The 22,467-nt window shown below is 33.2% G+C and overlaps 2 protein-coding genes across 6 annotated transcripts; both read right to left on the reverse strand.

The window, feature by feature from the left end:
- Positions 1-1,948: 1,948 nt before the first annotated feature.
- LOC131602059 (serine/threonine-protein kinase-like protein ACR4) lies at positions 1,949-5,121 on the reverse strand. The gene has a single exon (XM_058874049.1). It carries the CDS (start codon positions 4,836-4,838, stop codon positions 2,127-2,129), a length of 2,712 nt encoding a protein of 903 aa, XP_058730032.1. The 5' UTR covers positions 4,839-5,121; the 3' UTR covers positions 1,949-2,126.
- Positions 5,122-6,669: 1,548 nt separating this feature from the next.
- LOC131602060 (uncharacterized) lies at positions 6,670-10,119 on the reverse strand. Of its 5 annotated transcripts, XM_058874051.1 has the most exons (7): positions 9,919-10,117; positions 8,814-9,614; positions 8,012-8,049; positions 7,727-7,925; positions 7,150-7,252; positions 6,846-6,906; positions 6,670-6,739 (listed from the first exon to the last, which is right to left on the reverse strand). In XM_058874051.1, the coding sequence occupies exons 2-5, from the start codon at positions 9,549-9,551 to the stop codon at positions 7,250-7,252; spliced, it is 978 nt and encodes a 325-aa protein (XP_058730034.1). In that variant the 5' UTR covers positions 9,552-9,614; positions 9,919-10,117; the 3' UTR covers positions 6,670-6,739; positions 6,846-6,906; positions 7,150-7,249. The 5 variants fall into 5 exon arrangements, with proteins under 5 accessions (XP_058730034.1, XP_058730038.1, XP_058730037.1 ...); XM_058874055.1 differs by having other exon boundaries at positions 6,670-6,906; positions 8,012-8,046; positions 9,919-10,119; XM_058874054.1 differs by having other exon boundaries at positions 6,670-6,906; positions 8,814-9,611.
- Positions 10,120-22,467: the final 12,348 nt, after the last annotated feature.

Here is a 22,467-nt window from a genome sequence, read left to right on the forward strand (position 1 = left end):
TGTGAAATCAGCATTTCTGAATGGTCCTTTAGACGAAGAGGTCTATGTCACACAACCTCCAGGGTTTGTGATTCATAAGGAAGCAAGTAAAGTATATAAGCGGCACAAAGCACTCTATGGTCTCAAGCAGGCACCTAGGGCATGGAACAAGAAGATCGACTCATACTTAGTCGAGTTAGGATTGGTCAAATGCAAATCTGAGGATGGTGTCTATGTTCAGGTTGTGGCACAAAATATAACAATCATCTTCTTACATGTCGATGACTTGCTGGTAACTAGAAATAGCTTGGAGAACTTGTCGAAGTTCAAAGAACTGATGATGAAGGAATTTGAAATGTCAGATTTGGGATAATTGTCTTATTTCTTATGCATGGAATTTCAAATGTCGAAGCAAGGTATGGTGCTACATCAAAGGAAGTGTGTCAAAGAGATACTCAAGAGATTCATAATGGATGATTCGAATCCTGCATCCTCACCTGTCAAAACAAACTTAAAGTTGGAGAAGCATGGAGAGGAAGACAAAGTCGATGTAACTTTGTTCAAGGAAATTGTGGAATCTCTGAGGTATATATGCAACAGTCGGCCTGATATAGGTTTCGCTCACTTGTTTTTCAAATGTTGATTGGTGTGAAGATAAGGAATATCGAAGAAGCACAATTGGATATTTCTTTCAAGTATTTGGTGCTCCAATTTCATGGTGTTCGAAGAAACAACCTGTGGTGGCATTATCATCGTGTGAAGCTGAATATATAGCAGGATCCTATGTTGCATGTCAAGCAATTTGAATTAGATCGGTACTTGAAGAAATGGAGGTTGAAGTAAAGAAACCTCTTATGTTGCAAATCGACAACAAGTCAGCCATAAATCTGGCGAAGAATCCAGTTTTGCATGGAAGGAGTAAGCATATCGAAGCTAGATTTATGCCTGACTTGTTGTCAATTTGTAACAAATATAAACCTGCTGCGTTTTTAGGTTTAGCATTTAAACTGTCGATTTTTGTTTTTATCGTTTACACCAGTTTTTACCGTTTCTCATTGATTTAATGACGTAATCGATCCAACAATTGAACTACACCAATTATCTCTCTAGTTTTCGGTTCAACCGATCCAACCGACAGGTCCGATTTTTAAGCATTACTTAATATTCACCTCGCCTCATATCAATATATTGTATATTTATATATTTTAATTCATCTTATCATATGAAAAACATATGCATATCTCTTTAAGAGAATACATTACAATTAAACTATTACATATTTTAATATGAATTTTCGATAATTTTATAATTTAACAGTAAAATCTTTAAATTTTTTAGTTAATTGTATTGAAAATTTAAAATAGTATAGTTATTTTTAATTGTTAAAATTATTTTTACTATAATTGTGGGTGATATGAGTAATGGGTACTTAGGTATTCATAAAATACGGGTATAAAGTTTGGTGTCCATTCAAATGCAAGGGTTTTTTAATTGATATTTACATTGATATTTTTTATTTACATTCCATTATTCTAATTTTAAATTGTATGGATCCAGTATCGCATAAAATTTTTGTAAAAAAAAACATGTTTATGCTATGCAAAATAGTCTAAATAATCTATTCAACCTTTTTAAAATTCTATAGCATTAGAAGAATCGACATCAACACCAAAACAACATTAAAATATCAATATTTTCTTTTTAAATAATTTGGATAATAAATTAATACATTTGACACAAACATCATATTGACCTTTTTTTACAATTGATGTTGTTTTGTTTGTTATTATTAATATATGCTTTACCTATTTATTCTTTTTTAAAATGCATAGTATTATTTTTGTTATCTCTACTTAAACATATTATATTATTTTTTAAAATGTTTCTATACAAGACGAAGACAGAACCAAGTGACAGTATTCAACTTGTTCACTATAAACTATATCAGATATTGTACAGTATTCAACTTGTTCACTATAAACTATATCAGATATTCTTAAACACAATTCTTTGAAGATTAAATATAAAACATTAAATTGACACATTTTGTGGTGGTTTTATATCAAACTTCATCAACAAAAACATTAATCATACTGTATATGAAAACTGAAACATGAGTTTACATCAAGAATGATTCACATGTTCAGTTAGAAGTTGTGCTCCAAGAACGACCTCTGGTGTGGAGAAGCAGGTCCAATCTCTTCCTCTAAACTTCTCAACACATCACTGATCCCTCCAACATTGCCTATACTCTTCACTTCTACAATTTTTCCATCACCATCTACCTCTGACATTGATCTCCTTTGAGAAGATGCAACACTAGGGAATGTTATCCATGAAGGTGCTCTAAGCTCAAGTCTCTGATCCTCGTTTTCGGACCTATTCGACGACATTTGAGATGATTTCTTATGCAATCTGTTACTTCCTAAAACAACCTCAGACGGCAAAATCGGTTGCTCACTGCATGGACTGCCCATTAACTCTGCAAGAGCTCTTTCCAAAGCTGTTGTTACTTTGTCCATTGAAGGTCTATCTTTCCCTCTCATTCTCACACATTTACAAGCTACATTAGCTATCTTTTTCAATGCTTCGAGATCATGAGGAGGTTTGAGAATTGGATCGAGAATCGCGGTTATATCGCCTGATTTAATCAATGGCACTGCCCATTCAACTATGTTATTCCCTTCTTCATATTGCATCATGTCAATGGCTTTTCTACCACTTAGAATTTCCAAGAGGAGAACGCCGAAACTATAGACGTCGGATTTCGTTGTGAGGTAATGAAGTCTATAGTATTCGGGATCAAGGTAACCGAGAGTTCCGGCCGGTAGCTCGGAGAGTGGAGAGTTACTGTCTACAGGGCCTAACAATGATAAACCAAAATCAGCTACTCTTGCATTGTGTTCTTCATCAATGAGTATGTTAGAGGATTTAATATCTCTATGAATCACCGGTGGACACGCGTAGCCGTGCAAATATTCGATTCCTCGAGCTGCTTGAACTGCTATTGTCACCCTTCTTATCCAGATCAACTGCTGTTTCAAAACATGGTTTGTTCCATGAAGGTGTTGATACAAAGATCCATTAGCCATAAACTCGTAGACAAGAAGTCTTTCTCCGCCTTCTTCGCAATAGCCTAGAAGGTTGAGCAAATGCGCATGGTTTAATCTCGAGAGTAAATCGAGTTCAGTGTGAAACTCTTTGAAATTCTTGTGCATGTTGTTGGGAGGAGAAGATAGAGATACTATAGTCCTTTTAACAGCTACAACTGTTCCATCTTGTAGAACACCTTTGAACACACAAGCAAAACTTCCTTTTCCTACTATGGATTCTTCTTTGAATCCACATGTTGCAGTTTCAAGTTCTTTATAGGTGAATCTCTGAGCCTTCCTAAGCTTGAACTCCTCCATTTCCGGACGGATTTTGTTGATGTTCTCATTTTGGAGGGAAGAACTAGCGTCAAGTATCTTCGACTTTTTCAATCTTGCTGAACACTCGCAATCTCTTAGTCTATGGTGAACATATAAAACTGCTATTAAAATTACAATACAAACTATGAAAAGAACCAAACCAATCTCTGCAATAACCACAGGCCACTGCAAAGCCCAAAATTTCTCATTTTTCTTCTCTGTTCCAGTATTGGAATAAGAAGACGAGCAGTATAAGAAGCATTCGGGTGAAGAACAGGACGAACAGTTATATTCACACACTCTATCAGATTCCGAATTGCATTCACTTTTCTGATACATTTCAACCGGACAATCACCACTGCATGGCTTGCAAAGACCAGAATTTGGAGACTCGCAAAGACCCTTTTGTTGATCAAAATCATAGAAACCAGAAGGACATGGAGAAGGCTTGCATAGTCCTGGTAAAGCCGGTAAAGGAAGAGACGTAGGAAAACCGACGCCCCAACAAACAGGCCTAAGCGGTTTTTTCTCGGCAAGTACTCCGCAAGTAAAATAATCACCAGCTGCAATCTCATAAACCTTAACCTCACTAGGAACTGAAGTGCTCGGTTTGATAACGAATCCCCAACAAATAACCCTATGATCATAGCTTTTTATTCCACAAGCATGAAACCTTCCTCCCACCACAGAAACCATAGGATCATTTGGAGCCAAATCAACATTCCCTTCACCATTCACATGTGTCACTGAAATCTGCTCCTCAATGTTCAAACTTCTCCCCCAACAAAAAGTTCTCGAATTCACCCCTTCCAAGATTCCACACACATGAAACCCGCCAGCCGAAATCATTCTAAACTTCATTTTCAAAGGAGTCAAACTAATCACCTTGCTACTAGTCTCATCACCCCAACACAAAACACTCCCATTGCTCGAAAACAACCCACAGTTAAACCCAGAACCCGCTGAAATCGATTGAATCAATCCATCAAACACGTAATTCGCAGTCATGTTATATCCCCAACAATCAACCAAAGAAACATTTCTATTCCTAACCTTTCTCAATCCACATACATGATAATCACCAGCACTAATTTCCAAATACTGAGCTTTTCTAACCATAGGTTGAGGCACACCCATCTGAATATACCCACTGTTACCCCAACAATAAGGTTGATTAGAATCCATTAAAAGACCACAAACAAATCCATCACCAGCCGTTAGGCCGTGAAACGAAAAACGCGTAGGTGTTTCATACATTATAGCCGAGTTCGATCCATAACATGTCACGGTATGAGATCCATCCGGTTTCAAACCACAAAAAACCGAACCCTTTTCACCATATGAGATTGCAATAGATGACATAGAACCAAGACTATAAACATGATGACAACATAAGCATGACATTAAAATTAAAACATAGATTACAAAACATCTTCCTAAGAACACCATTTTTGTATGATCAAGAATAGAACACCTTACCTAGGAATTTACAACACTCACACACACTAAGCACCAGCCATTGAAAGTTGGTTGGAGACAGACAAGAACATGGGACTGGAAGATAGATGGTGATTTAAATTAAAATGAAACAGAAACTGTTTCTTCTATACTATGTTAATGCAAAGTTGTTGGTGAGCATTGAATGAGAAAGTTAATGCCATACAATATTGTCATGAGAAATTGTTACTAACTAATGGTTTGCTATAATGCAAAAGAAAATTCATAACTTTGTCGGAAAAAATATCTCAAGTTTGGAGGGGACTCATGTTCAAAAATTAGATAGAAAAAGCTAATCTATAAACTTGATGAAACGTATATGGTTTGATATTTGAGGAAATTAACGTTAATATATTACCAATAAGTTTGGTATAGCTTTAATTAAATAATAATAATAGTAGTATGTTAAGTAGGGACCATTAGTTTAAACAATGTATCTGGCGTTACATATATTTGACTACTCCTTCAATTCATTTCATTCCAATTAGATAATGAAGGAATAAACCGTTACTCTTTTATTATTTCTATTTGGATTCTTGATAATTCATTATTATTAAAGACGCAAATAGAAATTTGTTACTGAAAAATTATTTTAAATTCTGAAAAAGATTAAGACAAAAAATTCAAGTCGAATATTTTAAATAGGACAGGTTTGACTCAGTTTTTTTAAAATGATTTTTCTAATACTACATATTTTGTTTTAAAAAAATTTACACAAAAAATTACTTTACTATTTTTATAAAATATTTTATCATTTTGCTACAATTTTTTGAAGAACATAATTTGAAAAGATAAAAAACACCTAAATTTAAAACTATTTTAAATATCCTTTATTTAAAATCATTTATGAAATATATTTTTTCTTCAATATTATCATTTTCATTATGTTTTAATATTTTTCTAATTTTTTAATAAATATCTTTGTCACTGAATATCAAATTCAATCTTTAAAAATTAAAAAATAAGTTTTAAAAATATAGCTTAATTAGACTTCTAATTTTTTAACTTATTTTAATTTTAAATATATGAAGATGGAAGACAATATTGTTGAATGTTCATCATATAATTTATTTATTTTTTCAATTTTAATCATTTGAACCTTTGAAAAAAAATCAAATGGTTGAATTTTAAAAATCTACCGAATCTAACAATGAACCATCAACGCTTAATATGTTCAACACTTCTTTATTTTCTCCCCTTTTCTCCTTCACCTTCATGATCACCTTGAACACACCCTTCGTCAGCTTCATGATCTCTTGAACACATTCATCATCCTCTATAACATGTACTTTGAGAAACTACAAGTTAGCATTTGCTTTATTATTTTTGCACAAGTTGTTGCACAATTAAGAGGTATTAGAAGTTCAAAAACTCTTGACTGTGTCACAAAAAAGTTCAAAAAACTCAATATTAGACAACTATTGACATGAATTGCTGATATTTGCCACTGATGCCGCATAATTTGTTCTTTAGATGAGAAAATATACATACATTGAAAACAACATTAACTAGTCAGTTCCAGGTTAAACCACGAGAACTAGTAGTATAAGGCTCGCCTCAAATGTACAACAAAAAGAAAGTGCATGATTAAACACCAGATAAAACCAAATATAAGAAGATGCTTGAGTTTATGCTTAGTTACAGAACAGGTTTAACACGCTAAACAAAAGAATTTGACAGCTAAACAAAAGCATACGTAAAAACAATTGCAAACTATATTTTGTTTGAATTCATCAACTAATGCTTGTTTCAATATTCAAATTCCATTATGCCTCCAAATATGCTGGCGTCAAGCCAAATAAATTCAATGATTCGGACGTTGATCCACATCCATATGCAATTAGAAATAGTACCTTAAAGGTTACATAAAAATACAAACAATAATTTTATAATTTCTAAATACTAAAACAAGAAAGAACTATATAGCTCGTTTTTTTTAACAGTTTAACTGAAATCTACCTCAGAGTCTACTTTGCTTTTAATTACTTTTGGGATAACTCATCCAGAAGAATAACGCCACCTGCAACCAACTAACATGATTTTTTGTTAATAGCAGTAGCACAAGCACCAGCAGCAACAATAATAATAATAATAATAATAGGTTATGAGAACAGTAATTTGATTTATCACATCTGTCATAAACGCATATGAACAACTTCATGACCTATCTGTCATAAAAGTATATGTTCAATTCATGACCTAGCTGGCAATCTAACAATTCTTAATGTGTTTAAAGAAAATAGGAGGAGAAAGATGTCCATACCTACTAAATGTCAAGCTTCCATTTTTGAACATTGGATTTTAGCTTCATTTAAAAATATGGAACTAATGCCTTCAAATGGCGCACAAAGCACTTCATGAACTCACTGGACAAAAAAAACAAACAGTCAAAGAACATGTAAGAATCAAACACAAACTCAATTGAAGTTATTAGCTTTTAACCAAAAATAGCATCGAAAGTAAAGCATACGTACGACAACCACGCAGGCCGTCAGAACTACCTTTTTGTAAATATTTAAAGGAAAGGGTTAATAAAGTAGCTTTTGCAAGTTTTAGTAAATAAAGATGGAAGCTAGAAGAGAACAGAGAAAATTTGACTCTAAGTCGGTACGTCAAGGAGGTAGTAAGTTTGCGACTAAAAATACCAAATGTTCCACTTCACTTGGAAGCATTAGAAGATTTTGAGTAGTTAGCATTACAACAATCAGAAAGTTATTCAGTAGAGCCTTTAACATTTTGAAGTATAAAAAACATACTGAAGGAAAATTCAAGGATCTACATCCTATTAAAATATTAGTATATCATATAATTTCACTTAAATGCCTAAAATGTCAAAGCACCTTTATCCTTGGGGATCTTCTAGGCAGGGTCATAACAGCAGTTTTTGTCGTGCTCCTTAAAATTCTTGCAGCAGGTTTACCACTTGAACCTTGAATCTTGGAGTATCTGTCTTTCCTCTTTTTATGAAGTTCCGTTTTGGAAACCTGATCGTCATAATCTAGGCGAGACTTCTTAAGTGGGTCATCAAATTGGGAGCATCTGAAAGCAAAGTATAAATATACGCAGATCAGTTGCAAAAAAGCTAGAAAAACACAGGCGCAATTGTAACTAACAAGAGTAATTACCTTGAACGCCCCTTTCCATCAACAGTCTTGGCCGCCTTCTGCAAAAAATAGAATGTTTTAATATTATAGTTAAGTGATACATACAAAATAGTAAACAATAGGCATATATAAACAACAACACAATAAGTAGAAAAGCATCGCCCAAACTTGTTAGGTGGAAAATATTTAAATAATAATCAATAATTTCTTAGCATCATCTTCAACATATCATAAAAATAAAAAGAACAACTGGCTTTCAAGGGAGTGTTACAGTGAGATTACGCAATCAACAACACTAAAGATGAAGGAAAGCAACATTTGAAGAGCTACCTATGTGAATAAACAAATACGAATAACATAATACAACAGCATACAAATACTGATCAAACTATAATGAAAAAAATACCAATTCAGTTTATAAGAACCTAAACAAATGAAAGTTTTTTAAATTTAATTTTACATAAGCAAGACCATTTAGGCAACAACATTTAGTAATATACCAATCGTGTGATGAACTTTATTTAGCAAGTGATATTCACGTGCAAAACTGTATAATGCGAAGCTTAATAGACTCACAACACATATGACAGATAAGTTTCTTCAACTTACCTTCATGATCCAAAATTCCACCAGTAAAATACAATATTATATACCAAGCACCAAATCTTAAGTTAGAAGTTGAATAACCATACTCATCAAATCTAATGACATTTTATGCTTAGAGAAAAAGAAGGAAATTTAATAGAAATTTCTTCTGAATGAAAGGGGAAAAATTAAAAGGTGTTACAAGTACATCTCAAAAGGTAGAGAGAAAACACTATACCCGGAAGTGTTTCTTTTCAGGAGTGTTCTTTGGATAACTTAAATCCGGGGATACATGACCGTCACAGGGTAAAACTGGTGCATATTTATGACAACTTGCAAGTTCCGAATCATGTAATTCCACAGAAATACTTAATGAACCTCCAGCACACACTACACCAGGGCTCACAATACAAGAACCCTTTGGAAGACCACAATTCACAGAACCTCCATTATCAGGCTTTGAAAGTTGAACCTCCAGCGTGCCGGGATCAGACATTAAAGGCTTTGAATGATTTTCCAGTAAATTCTTTCCCACTTTTACAGTCATTCTTTCACCATTATTTTGTTTACCTAACACTGCAACACTGTCTGCAACACCGTCTTTGGTCAATTTCAACCCTGATGAGGAAGATTTGCCCTGTCCATCACAATCAACAACTTGACTACAATCTGTATTCCACAAGAATGAAGATTTATCACTTAAGCCACTGAGATCTTGCCGAAGACTCCGAGATTTGTTTCCATTCACGTTATCACTCACGCGGACCTCATTTTTAAACTTGCTAGTCCAATCCGACAGGGACGAAGTAAAATCAACTTCAAGATTAACTCCCTGATCCGACCACACATAGAACTCAAACGACGAGCGAGGAAATTCAGTAACCGCTTTTATTGATTCAACAAAATCACTCTCCACAGAAGGTGCAACTGGTTCTACAACTCTACCATTATTTCGCCGCGCCGCTTTACCCCTCATTTTATTCTAAACCTAATTAATGTAAAAGCTTCCTCCAGAAAACTAGTACTTCTTCAAAACCTTCTGCAGGTTCATAAAGGATTTTTAGTAACAAGATCAATATTTACTGTTCAATCCATATTCTATGTTCATTTTTTCTAGCTTTTCAAAATTTGATAGATATTATTATCTACAAAAAAAATTTTCAAAAAATCATTAAACCTAATTTGGATGAAATTGTACAAGAGCTTACAATATAAGTTGAAAATAAAATAATCGCTTAAAATTGAATCGCGATGGTACATTGGCTTCTATGATTACAAAAATGAATCCAAATCGAGAACGATGCGATACGAGAGGTGAGAGAAAATGGAGAGAGAAACAATACCTAGTGATAATGGAAAATGTTGCTGAGATGAAGAAGCGAAGAGGTTGCTGAGGGTAACGGCAAGGTTTGACTTCCGAGTAGAAACTTTGAAAAGTGACTCAGTGAGTGAGTGGTGCTTTTGGTGAATCGAAGAATGAGCCGATCCAACGGGATTACGGCACAGCTTTATTTCGTCACGCGTAACTTCGTAAGAATAATCACTGAACTAGAATTTTTTTTTTAAATATCCAGTTTTTTAAAAAAAATTACAAAAATAACAAGATTTTCAAAATAATTACCAAAATGTTTTTTTTTTTTTTACTTTTAACACGTTGTCGCCGGGGGGGTGGCGACAACGTTTTGGGCCTAGGAGCTGTCGCCAGTGGGTCTGGCGCCTCCTCTTTGTTGTTTTGGTGTTGTCGCCACCCCCCCGGCGACAACACCCCCCCTATTTTTTCTTTTCATTTTTTTTTTGTTATTTTTTTTTCTGGGCTATTTTTTTTCCTAATTTTTTTATATAATTTTCCCCCTCTTTTTTCAACATTATTTGTTTATATAATTTTTTTGTTAATTTATTATCCAACCGTATTTTTTTAACTAATAATTTGATTTCATTTCATTGAAAAAATAAATTACAAAGACACATAACACCTAAATACTATGTTGTGGAGCTAGCACCACGATTAGGACATTTGTTCCTATTATGTCCTACCTCACGACATATACTACACTTCCTCTGCATTTTTTCAGTTACATCCATCTCGGTTCTAATACGCCTGCTGTTTGGTCGACCGCTTTTATTCCGACGCATTAAATCGTTATGCCAAACTGTTTCCCCCTCGTACACAGGCCAATATGCTTCCATTGCTACCACCGGAAAGTAATTGTCGTATACGTTGAGCAACGTTGATACCTTGTAAATTTCGGATACCAAAGATAATGCATCAAAGTGAGTATGTGAACATGCTGCAAGGACATGGGAGCAAGGCATGCGATATGCTTGAAATTGGCCACAGTCGCACCAACGATCTGGGATATTGACGCGATACTGTTGTCGTGGAAGTCCCTGGTTGTGGTCAATTGTTTCCTTTACACTGAAGGTGTGGCCATGACGGTCGAACTCGGTCACTCGGTGAGTGTTACCCTTGGCAGATTCCTGTTGTATATATTTCATACACACATCGCTGTAGACCTGTTGTGTTTGTAACACTGAATTCCACCGCTTACCTCTTGTGGCGAACAGAGTTGCCATCCGAAAATACGTAGCACTAACCAAGGCAGTTACAGGTAGGTTTCGAATGCCTTTGAAAACCCCGTTCATTGATTCCACAAGATTTGTAGTCATGTGACCCCACCTAGCCCCATCGTCGTATGACCTAGTCCATCTCGCTCTGTCAATGCCGTCAATCCACCTCCCTGCATTTGGATTTGTCAACGCTATTTCTCGGCGGTAGTATTGAAATCCATGTTGGTTTAAGGCACACCCCGCGTTCACCAAGTGGTTCTTCAAAAATTTATCTTTGATCTCTCTCATAAAATTTTGTGCTATATGCCTAATACAGTAGACATGCTTAGAGGGGGGTTGTGCCAACCATTTGCCGGATTGTTGTATGCGTTGTCAATAGAAGCGTGCCTGTCTGAAATCAAACAAAGGTTAGGCTGTGGAGCAACTCTAGCTCGGAGATTCGTAAGAAAGAAACTCCAAGCAGCAGCTGTTTCTCCTTCTACCAGAGCAAAGGCTATTGGAAAAATGTTGTTGTTTCCATCCTGCACGACCGCCATCAGCAAAGTTCCCTTGTATTTCCCATACAGCCATGTTCCATCAATTTGAATAATCGGCTTGCAAAAACCAAAACCGATGATGCATGGTCGAAACGCCCAGAACAGTCTATGGAAGATTCCATTACCTTCGAGAGGGGTTCCGTCTTGGGACTGTGCCGGCAGTGTCTCCAAAATAGTAACAGTCCCAGGTGAATACAATTGCAGTGCAGCCAGACACCCAGGTGGAATACGACATTGATGTCATTCAAATGATGCATGGACTCAATGACATTGTTTTAACCGTAGTAATTTCTTAGATGTTTTATTTTTTTGGAATGATTTAATGTTTTCCATGTATTAATGTTTTGCATGACCTTTTATTGTATCTTTTAATTAATGAATGAATTAATGTTTTCCATGACATCTGCGTTATTTTAATATATATATATATATATATATATATATATATATATATATATATATATATGTAGTTTAAATATGTTAAAATAAAAACAATTAAAAAAAACAAATATACATGCATGCAAGAGTACACACAATACAAAGTCTGAAAAGCAAATAACCATGACAAGAATACATGCATGCCACAATGGAATCTCTTACACACCTATGCTATTAAGGAATCTCGTCCCCACAATGGAGTACACCAAGAATACATGCATGCCACAATGGAATCTCTTACACACCTAGTGCATGCAAGAAGACACGTTATACATAGTCTGAAACATTTAAATGTGACAAGACTAATGCATGCAGGCTAGGGAATCTCTTACACACCTATGCAATAAATGCATCTCGTCCCCACATTTTACACCAGCATGCATGCAACAATACAAAGTCTGAAACATTTAAATGTGACAAGACTAATGCATGCAGGCAGTCACCAGAGGGGGTGGCGACAACATTGATTTTTTATAGTTGTCGCCAACGGGGGTGGCGACAACATTGATTTTTAAGAGTTTTCGCCAAAGGGGGTGGCGACAACATTGATTTTTAAGAGTTGTCGTCACCGGGGGTGGCGACTTGCTTCGTGTTAAGTGTTCAACCGTTGCATGCACTTGTCTTCTCACAATTAATTATGGCAGACTTTTATTTCACCAAACACATTTAATTGTGTTTTGTTTTGGCTATAAATAGGTCCCCATACTAGTTCATTTTCTTCATCACCAAAGAACTATCATCAAACTTACTTTCATCAGAACAACTAGTTTTCATCATCAACAAAAAATGTCTCTCCTAACAATGGGTGAAGAGCATCGAGGAACCATTGCAAACATCGCCGATTATGTAAGTTTGAGTAAATTCAATTTATTTATGTTCTAAACACTTAAATTTTCTAATAATATTTACTAATTTCAAACATTCAAATACTTATGGTTCATCATTTTTTTTATAGGATTTCACGAGATTTAGAACCCGTGCGGGATCGATAAGTCCACCTGACCCTTGGATTGTGCCTTATCTTGAGCGTGCGGGGTTTGGGAAGGTAATTAATTTAATAAGCACCTCAATCGATATGAAATTTATATTAGCATTGTGTGAGCGTTGGAGGCCTGAGACCCATACTTTTCTCCTTCCAATCGGTGAATGTACTGTCACTCTAGAGGACGTCTACATGTTATTGGGTCTCAACACAAATGGAAAAGCTGTGTTTGGAAATGTCCAACAACCAAACGCTCTATGTGTAGAATTGTTGGGTGTTGATTTAATAGGGGGTGAGGGGCGACAAAGAGGTAGGGGCCAAGGTATAAAGCTTTCTGGCCTTCAACTAGCTTATCAAGGCCTGGTGTTGAATCAGGACTCTAGCGAGGAAAGTAAACTATTTAAAACTAGAATGTATATTATGTTGTTATTTGGTAGGTTTCTATTTCCCGAAGGCACGGGGAATAGTGTTAATTTTATGTACTTGTGTCTACTTGAGGACATCGATGCAATTAAGACGTATAGTTGGGGTTCGGCGGTGTTGGCGTACCTATATAGCTCTTTGTGCAAATGTGCAAAAAAGGATAGCTGCACATTTAGTGGATGTGCATTCTTGCTACAAACATGGGGATGGTGGAGAATGCCGGTATTAGCCCCAGCAAATCCGCACATTTACGTCTTCCCTTATGCGTCAAGGTAACTTAATGATCTTATTTTAATTACTTCATTTTTTTTCATTATTAATTGTAACTATATTGATTTTTATTTTTGAATGTGTTTAGGTTTAATGCCCTCGGGATGGACTACACCAAAACGCCAGTAAACAAAATCATTTTTTACCGCCAACTATTGGATCGATTAAGACCCCAAGATGTAACACCACTAAATATTTCCATCTTCTAAATATATTTGTAAAATTAACTATTTTATATAATTTGAAATTAATATTTTTTTGTTGCAGTTTCTTTGGAGACCTTACTTGGGTTTGGACCACGTACCCGACCGTAAAGAGGCAGCTGTTTGGACGGCAAAAACACCCATCATAAGGTTCACCACTGTGGAGATGCACCCAAGTGACCGTGTGAAGCTCCAATTCGGCATGCATCAAGGTATCCCTGACCCCCCTGAGCCTGACTCTTTGGGACGTTGGCATCTGGCGAAGGTTAGCGAACAGTGGTACGTAGAACATTGGCAGACGTTTGCTAGAGATCAACGTAAAAATATGGGCTAAACGTTCCAACACTGTTTTACAATTTCCTGTGGCGCCGGAAGAAATGAAACCAACGCCTGAATATGTAAACTGGTACAGATCGGTAACAAATCCCGAAATGTTTGTGTCTGCCCCTTTCTATTTAGCTGACCCGCGAGAACAACAACCATATTTTGGAGGCCAACAACAACAACCACCTATTTACCAACAACAACAACGACAACAAAATTACCATCAAGAACAACCACCACCGTCTTTCCAACATCATCAACCACCACCAAATTACCAACAACAACATTACCCACCACAACAACAACCACAACAACAACAACAAAATTACCACCACCAACCAATCCACCAACAAACGCCTTTTTACCAACAAGAACAACAACAATCCCAACAATACCATGTCGGTAGCTCTTCCAGATCACAATTCCTAGACCTCAATGTGTGGGGTTCTTCCACATCACCACCACTAACCCCCGACATGGGCATAGAAGAAGAATACCCGCCTTACAACACATTCGACCAACCAACATCACAATACCCCAGCCAACCATCTAACTTCAATACACCACCACAACCAATCTATTTTAACCAAACCGAATCCACCACCAACTTCCAAAATCCAAACCTCCAGGCCGCACCCACTAGAAGAAATTTCAACCCACCTAGACAAAGCTTCGACGGGCATGCGGGCACCCGCCTTTCCTATAGCGGGAATACTAGAGGTCAAGGACGGCTCACAGATTTTGTAGACCCGGAATACATTGAGGGGCCGTCGACTCAAACACAAGAGGAACCAAATAGAGGGGGCGTCGCAGGAATAGGGGAGCACTACCGACTCGTGACCCTTCTACACGACCTATTAGACAACCTGAATGCGGATCGTACCATGGTCCACGTGGCGCTCAATAATTAGGAATTTAATGTATTTTGTGTTGTTTTTCATTTTAATGTATTGTGTGTTGTTTTCCATTTTAATGTATTTTGTATTTTGGTAATGTTTAATTTATTGCTATTATTTTTCCAACTTAAAAAAAATAAAAAAAACAACTAAAAAAATAGTATAAAAAAATTGGAAAAAAAAAGAAAAAAAAATAGCCCAGAAAAAAAATAACAAAAAAAAATGAAAAAAAAATAGGGGGGTGTTGTCGCCAGGGGGTGGCGACAACACCAAAACAACACAAAGGAGGCGCCAGGCCCACTGGCGACAACTCCTGGGCCCAAAACGTTGTCGCCACCCCCCCTGGCGACAACGTGTTAAAAGTAAAAAAAAAAACATTTTGGTAATTATTTTGAAAATCTTTTTATTTTTGTAATTTTTTTTAAAAAACTGGATATTTAAAAAAAAATGCACTGAAGTAAATCCAAACTCGACTATTTAGGTAACCGCTTTGCTTTTACGTTAAAATATAAAAGATAAACTTAAAATTTATAATAATTTTTTTATTTATCTATAATATAAGAAAATTAATGGTTGTAGAAAAGACAAAAATATCTTTATTTGATTTTTTGTCACAACATTAAAGTTGTGGTTTTTTGGTCTTTATACCATTGTTTTAAAATCCGGACCGGATATCAAACCGGTGAGGGTATTGGGTCACTGGTTTATTGATCGAACCACTGGGTCACTGGTCGAACCGCATGACTAAACCGGATAACTCGGTTGAATAGACCGGTCGTTATAACAAAATTATATAGGTATAAAATCTGTCGAACCGGATGATTCAGTCCCTACAAAATATAACTAATACTTAAATTTTTTGAAAACATCATATTATAAAAAAATTCACAAATTCATAATTTAAATTCAAATTTTACACATAGGTATCACACACAATCAAATAGTACATAATTATAAAATATAAACAAAAGTTTAATCGCAACATAATTTAATTGAATAATTTATAACAAAATAAGTCCATTGTCTACTAAATTTAATTTCAGTAAAAGAAAAATTGTTTCAATGTTGGGATCTCCTTCTTCAATATCAAAATCATCTGTAACAAAATCAACAGCATCTACAACTATTTTTTTTATTTTATTTTTTTATTTATTTTATTCTTTTTTAATTTTTAATTAAAATAGTCAAAATGACATTGTTTTAATTTTTTAAAATAAAAAAAAATTAAAATTTAAAAAATGCATTTAAACCACCGGTTTTCCCGATTTTAGCGGTTTACACCGGTTTTGACCGGTTCACACCGGTTCAATGACATTCCCGATCCAACTATTGAACCAGACCAGTTACTTGGCCGGTTCCCGGTCCGACCGGCCAGTTCCCGGTTCGACCGGTCCGACCGGCGAGTCCGGTCCGGTTTTTATAATAAAATTATGAGGTTCCTCGTTTTCCAAATGTTGTACAAGGTTTCAGCAAAGATAACTTTGGTCCTCTTGCATTGCAGGGTCTTGCCTTTTGTCATATTAATAAGCCACTCAATGTCCACTTTCCAATTAGCGGGTCTCTTTTGTATCGCAATCCAATCAAACATTTGGCCCCAAATACTTTTAGTCTTCTCACATTCAAAACACAAATGAACCACACTTCCTTGCAAGCCACAAAAAACACACAGGCCATTTTATTTGTATACATAAAAAATTTATTTTTTACGAAAAAATGGTAATTATGATCCAAATATTTTTTATTCAAAAATGATATACGGAAAAAAATCTACTATTGATCTAAATATTTTTATATACGAAATTTACTATTGATCCAAATATTTTTGTAAATAAACCTAAACGAAAATGAAGTTTGTATACGGAAAAAAATATATTATTGATCTAAATATTTTAACATACGAAAAATGTTATTTATTTTCCAAATATTTTTTATCAAAAAGAGAATAGGCCAAAAAATCTATTATTGATCTAAATATTTTTATATACAAAAATTTGATATTGATCCAAATATTTTTGTAAATAACACCTAAACAAAAATAATATTTGTATATGAAAAAAAACTATTATTTACAAAAAATGGTATTTATCATCCAAATATTTTTATTCAAAAATAGTATAGGGGAAAATAATCTACTATTATCTAAATATTTTTATATACGAAATTTACTATTGATCCAAATATTTTTGTAAATGATACCTACACAAAAATGAGGTCTGTACACGGGAAAAAGAATCTATTATTGATCTAAATATTTTTTATCCAAAAATGGTATACAAGAAAAAATTTATTATTGATCTAAATATTTTTTTATACAAAAATTTAATATTGGTCCAAGTATTTTTGTAAATGATACCTAATTAAAAATAATATTTGTATTATTATTTACGAAAAATGTTATTTATGATCCAAATATTTTTTATTCAAAAATGGTATACGGGAAAAAATCTACTATCGATGTAAATATTTTTATATACCAAATTTACTATTGATCCAAATAGTTTTGTAAATGATAACTAAACAAAAATGAAGTCTGTATATGGGAGAAAAATATATTATTGATCTAAATATTTTTATACACGATAAATGGTATTTATGATCAAATATTTTTTATCCAAAAATGGTTTACGGGAAAAAATCTATTATTGATATAAATATTTTTTTATACGAAAATTTAATATTGATCCAAATATTTTTAGTAAATAATACATAAATAAAAATAATATTTGTATTATTATTTACGAAAAATGTTATTTATGATCCAAATATTTTTTATTCAAAAATAGTATACGGAAAAAAATCTACTATTGATGTAAGTATTTTTATATACGAAATTTACATTGATCCAAATATTTTTGTAAATGATACTTAAACAAAAATGAAGTCTGTATACGGGAAAAAAATATATTATTGATCTAAATATTTTTTTACACGATAAATGGTATTTATGATAAAAAAAAATTATCCAAAAATGGTATACGGGAAAAAAATCTATTATTGATCTAAATATTTTTTATACGAAAATTTAATATTGATCCAAATACTTTTGTAAATTATACCTAAATAAAAATAATATTTGTATTATTATTTACGAAAAATGTTATTTATGGTCCAAATATTTTTTATTCAAAAATGGTATACGGGAAAAAATCTACTATTGATGTAAATATTTTTATATACGAAATTTACTATTGATCCAAATATTTTTATAAATGATACCTAAACAAAAATAAAGTTTGTATACGGGAAAAAATCTATTATTGATCTAAATATTTTTATATACGAGAAATGATATTTATGATCAAATATTTTTTTATCAAAAAATGATATACGGGAAAAAAACTATTATTGATCTAAATATTTTAATATACGAAAAGTTAATATCGATCCAAATATTTTTGTAAATGATACATAAACAAAAATAATATTTGTATACGGAAAAAAATCTATTATTTACGAAAAATGGTATTTATGACCCAAATATTTTTTGTTCAAAAATTGTATACGAGAAAAAATTTATTATTGATCTAAATATTTTTATATACGAAATTTACTATTGATCCAAATATTTTTGTAAATGATACCTAAATAAAAATGAAGTCTGTATATGGAAAAAAAATCTATTATTGATCTAAATGTTTTTATATACGAGAAATGATATTTATGATTAAATATTTTTAATTCAAAAATGATATACGGGAAAAAAATCTATTTTTGATCTAAATATTTTTATATACGAAATAGTCAGTTATTTATCTATTTTTTTAAAATATTTTTATTTAAAATAAATGATGTATCCAAATTCGCATAACCGAACAGAACTCGTGCGTATGCACGAGTTTGTTACTAGTTTCTTTAACATAAGACACAAGTTAATATAATCTACGTTTAGGCTCTGTTTGGTAAAATTAGCTGGTGACTAGTAGCTGGTAGTTGATAGCTGATAATTGGTAGCTGCTAGTTGATGGCTAATAAGTTAATTTAAGTATTTGGTAAATGAGTTGTTATACTAGTGTTAGTTGGAGATTTCGACAAAATATATATGTTCTAAAAAGCTATGTGCTTCGAAGGAAGAATGGCTTTATAAGGATATTTTTAAGTTTCTTTATGTCAAAGTTTTTCCTAAGTCGAATCAAGGCACGAGTTGGAATATCTTCGAAGTCGGAGAAACGAAGGACTTAGGACATTTCGAAGTATTTTTGAAGATACGTGTTGATAAAGTCACGTTGTTTCGCACTTCACAACTTCGAGCAAGAATGTTTTGAATTTCAAAGTGATTCATTTGGTTAGAAAGACACGTGGAAGCATCAGGGAATCGAAGCACATGCAAAAAGACAACGTGACGTTCTATTAGAGTAAGACCGTTAGGGTCGAATTAGTATAAATAGGGATCTTAGTAGTAGGATTCAAGGGTGTTCATTTGGTACAAATCACTCAAAAAATCGCTCAAGTACCAAGTGAAAGAGAAAGAGTTTTCATTGAGAATGTACGTATAACACAATCTGTACTTTTACATTATTCTCAGTTTTACAAATTCAAGTCATTTACATACTCTTTTTTTTCAAGTCGTTTTCTTTACATTTGTCATCGAAGCCTTTAAATCTCTTATTTAAATTTTCATCTTTACATATTGTATTGCCTTTACATTAATTACACATTCGAAGTACCCTTTAGAATATGAACTTAGTCATAAAATTAAACACTTTTAGACACATGTCCTTATGATCAATCTAGTCGATCCTGCAAGTTACCATAATACATCTAATAATTTAGAAGACTAGCGGTTGTTTACCAGAAATCACTGTAAACAACTAGCTATTAAATACAAAATGACATAAAAAGACATTCTTAATTAAGAAATTGATACTCTCATTATATTATTGTATTATATAATTAAATTAATTTTTATAAAATAAAAATACATATATTAAATTAATTTTTATTAAAATTAAAAATAACATCAAAATATATCCAACAATTATATATAAATTTTTAAATGAACTTATATAATAAAATTTATATATAAATTTAATGAGATATATAAAATAACATCATTACGATTTTGAATTCAATTATATTAATCTAAAATAATAATAAAAATAATTTTATTGTCTATTTTACGGTAAAGCTCCAGTATTATTAGGAATCTTCATCGTCGTAATAATTTCTTAATGTTTCACAAATTTAAAATTAGCAACACTATCTCTAAATTCATTACAAGGCATGTAATTTTAATGTCGTTAAAAAATATTGAATATTGCATTTTTTTTATTAATTGACACGAATATAATTATACAACGCAAAAACTATTATATATAAGGGTAAAATTATATTTTTGTTAAAATAATAAGGGTATAAATGAAATAAAAAGTCACAAGCTAAAAGCTAAAAACTCAAAAGCTGATTTAAATAGCTTTTGAGAAAAAAAACTAAAAGTTAGTAAAAAAGCTACAAGCTAAAAATTAAATGACAGTTACCAAATAAAGTTTTTTTTGTTAATATGAGCTGAAAAGCTAAAAGCTCTTTTTCTAGTGTTACCAACAGAGCCTTAGGGCCTCTTTGGTAAGACCAAAAAAAGAACTTTTAGTTTTTCAGCTCACATTAATGAAAAAGCTCTGTTTAGTAACGCTATTTTAGCTTTTAGCTTGTAGCTTTTTTACTAGCTTTTAGCTTTTTTTTTTCAATAGCTATTTGAAGTAGCTTTTGAGCTTGTAGCTTTTAGTTTATGACTTTTTTTCCATTTATACCCTTACGAATTTAACAAAATTTTATTACTCTTATTAATTAAAATGATCTTTTATGTCATTTTGTATCTACCAACTAATAAAACAGCTAATTTACCAAACACTCTTATTAGATTATCAACTATCAGTCACCAATTATCAGCTACCAGCTACTAGCTACCAGCTAGTTTTACCAAACAAAGCCTTATTTAATGGGTAGTGCTAACAAGATTGTAAAAGATACTAGCTTAAAAAATTGAATAAAAATGAAATAGAAAAACCTTAGCGCATTATGGTGGAAATCAATTTCTCTCCTAGATTCTAATCATAAATATCCTTCTAACTAGTTTGTGATTGATATTACTTGAAAGGTGGGATTAAAGTTTCAAACGTCTTTTTGGACTAACCAGTGAATTGAGATTATACTCCTTAATGATATATTTTTTGAATTGTTCTTAATAACTAATCGTCTTAAGAGGAGTATGTGAGAAGTATATATGTGAGTAGATGAGACCCTAATTTGAGACTTTAGGTTGATGAGACATTTCTTTGTTCATGAGAAAATTATTGTTGCTGAATTTCTTTCTGTCACCCGTGAGCATCATTTTTCTTTAGAAAGAGATAGGTGTTGGAAGTTTTTTATGGATGGTATTTTCTCGGTCTCCTCTATGTGTCATTCTCTTTTCTTTAGAAAGAGATAGGTGTTGGGAGTTTTTTATGGATGGTATTTTCTCGGTGTCCTCTATGTGTCATTCTCTTTTGCCTTATTTTATTTCTTCAATCCACCCCCACCTCCACATGTAATATGTCTCTCCTCCATATTTAGGGTAGTTGAGCACATTCTAAGTTGGTTGTTTTCTCTTGGAGGCTTCTTTTGATAAGTTCTCCTCTAGAGAGAATTTATTTAAGAGAAATGTGATTGCAGAGTCTGGTCATACCATGTTCCTACTTTGCGATGTTTTCGTCGAGTCAGCTCCTCACCTGTTTGTCACATGTAACTTAATTAACAGTGTATGGTATAGGATTTTTAGATGGTTGAAGTGACAAATAGATTTTTCTATGGATCCCATCATTCTCTTTGAGAATTTCCTTTTTTTTAAGTGGTATGGTGGAGTCTATGGAGACTTTTCTATGATTTGGCATGTCGTGGTTTGGACTATTTGGAGGCCCCGCAATGAGATTGTACTTTCTGGTATTTCAACAAATGTGAAAGAAGTGGGGGGAGAAAATTAATTTCTTGCATGAAAATGGTTCTTGGGTAGATCACTGAAAAACTCTTACACCTTCACAGAATGGCTTCAGAGCCTTATCCTTTGGATTAATCAATAGTCAAACAAGATTTTTAGCGAGGTTGAGATTGTCTGTGTGATTCTTCGTTCTTCCCAGGTGGAGTTTGATCCAGTGTTGATGGTCCAAGTGACTTTGAGTTCTAGCTTGATCCTTCACTGTCGTGCAGTTCTTAGAGGGCAGTTTTTCCAAAGTTTACTTGCGGTAGCTTATCTGTTTTCTCGAATTGTAATTCCTTCCTCTTG

This window comes from Vicia villosa, linkage group LG5, assembly GCF_029867415.1.
Source record: "Vicia villosa cultivar HV-30 ecotype Madison, WI linkage group LG5, Vvil1.0, whole genome shotgun sequence".
Taxonomy (NCBI): Eukaryota; Viridiplantae; Streptophyta; class Magnoliopsida; order Fabales; family Fabaceae; genus Vicia; species Vicia villosa.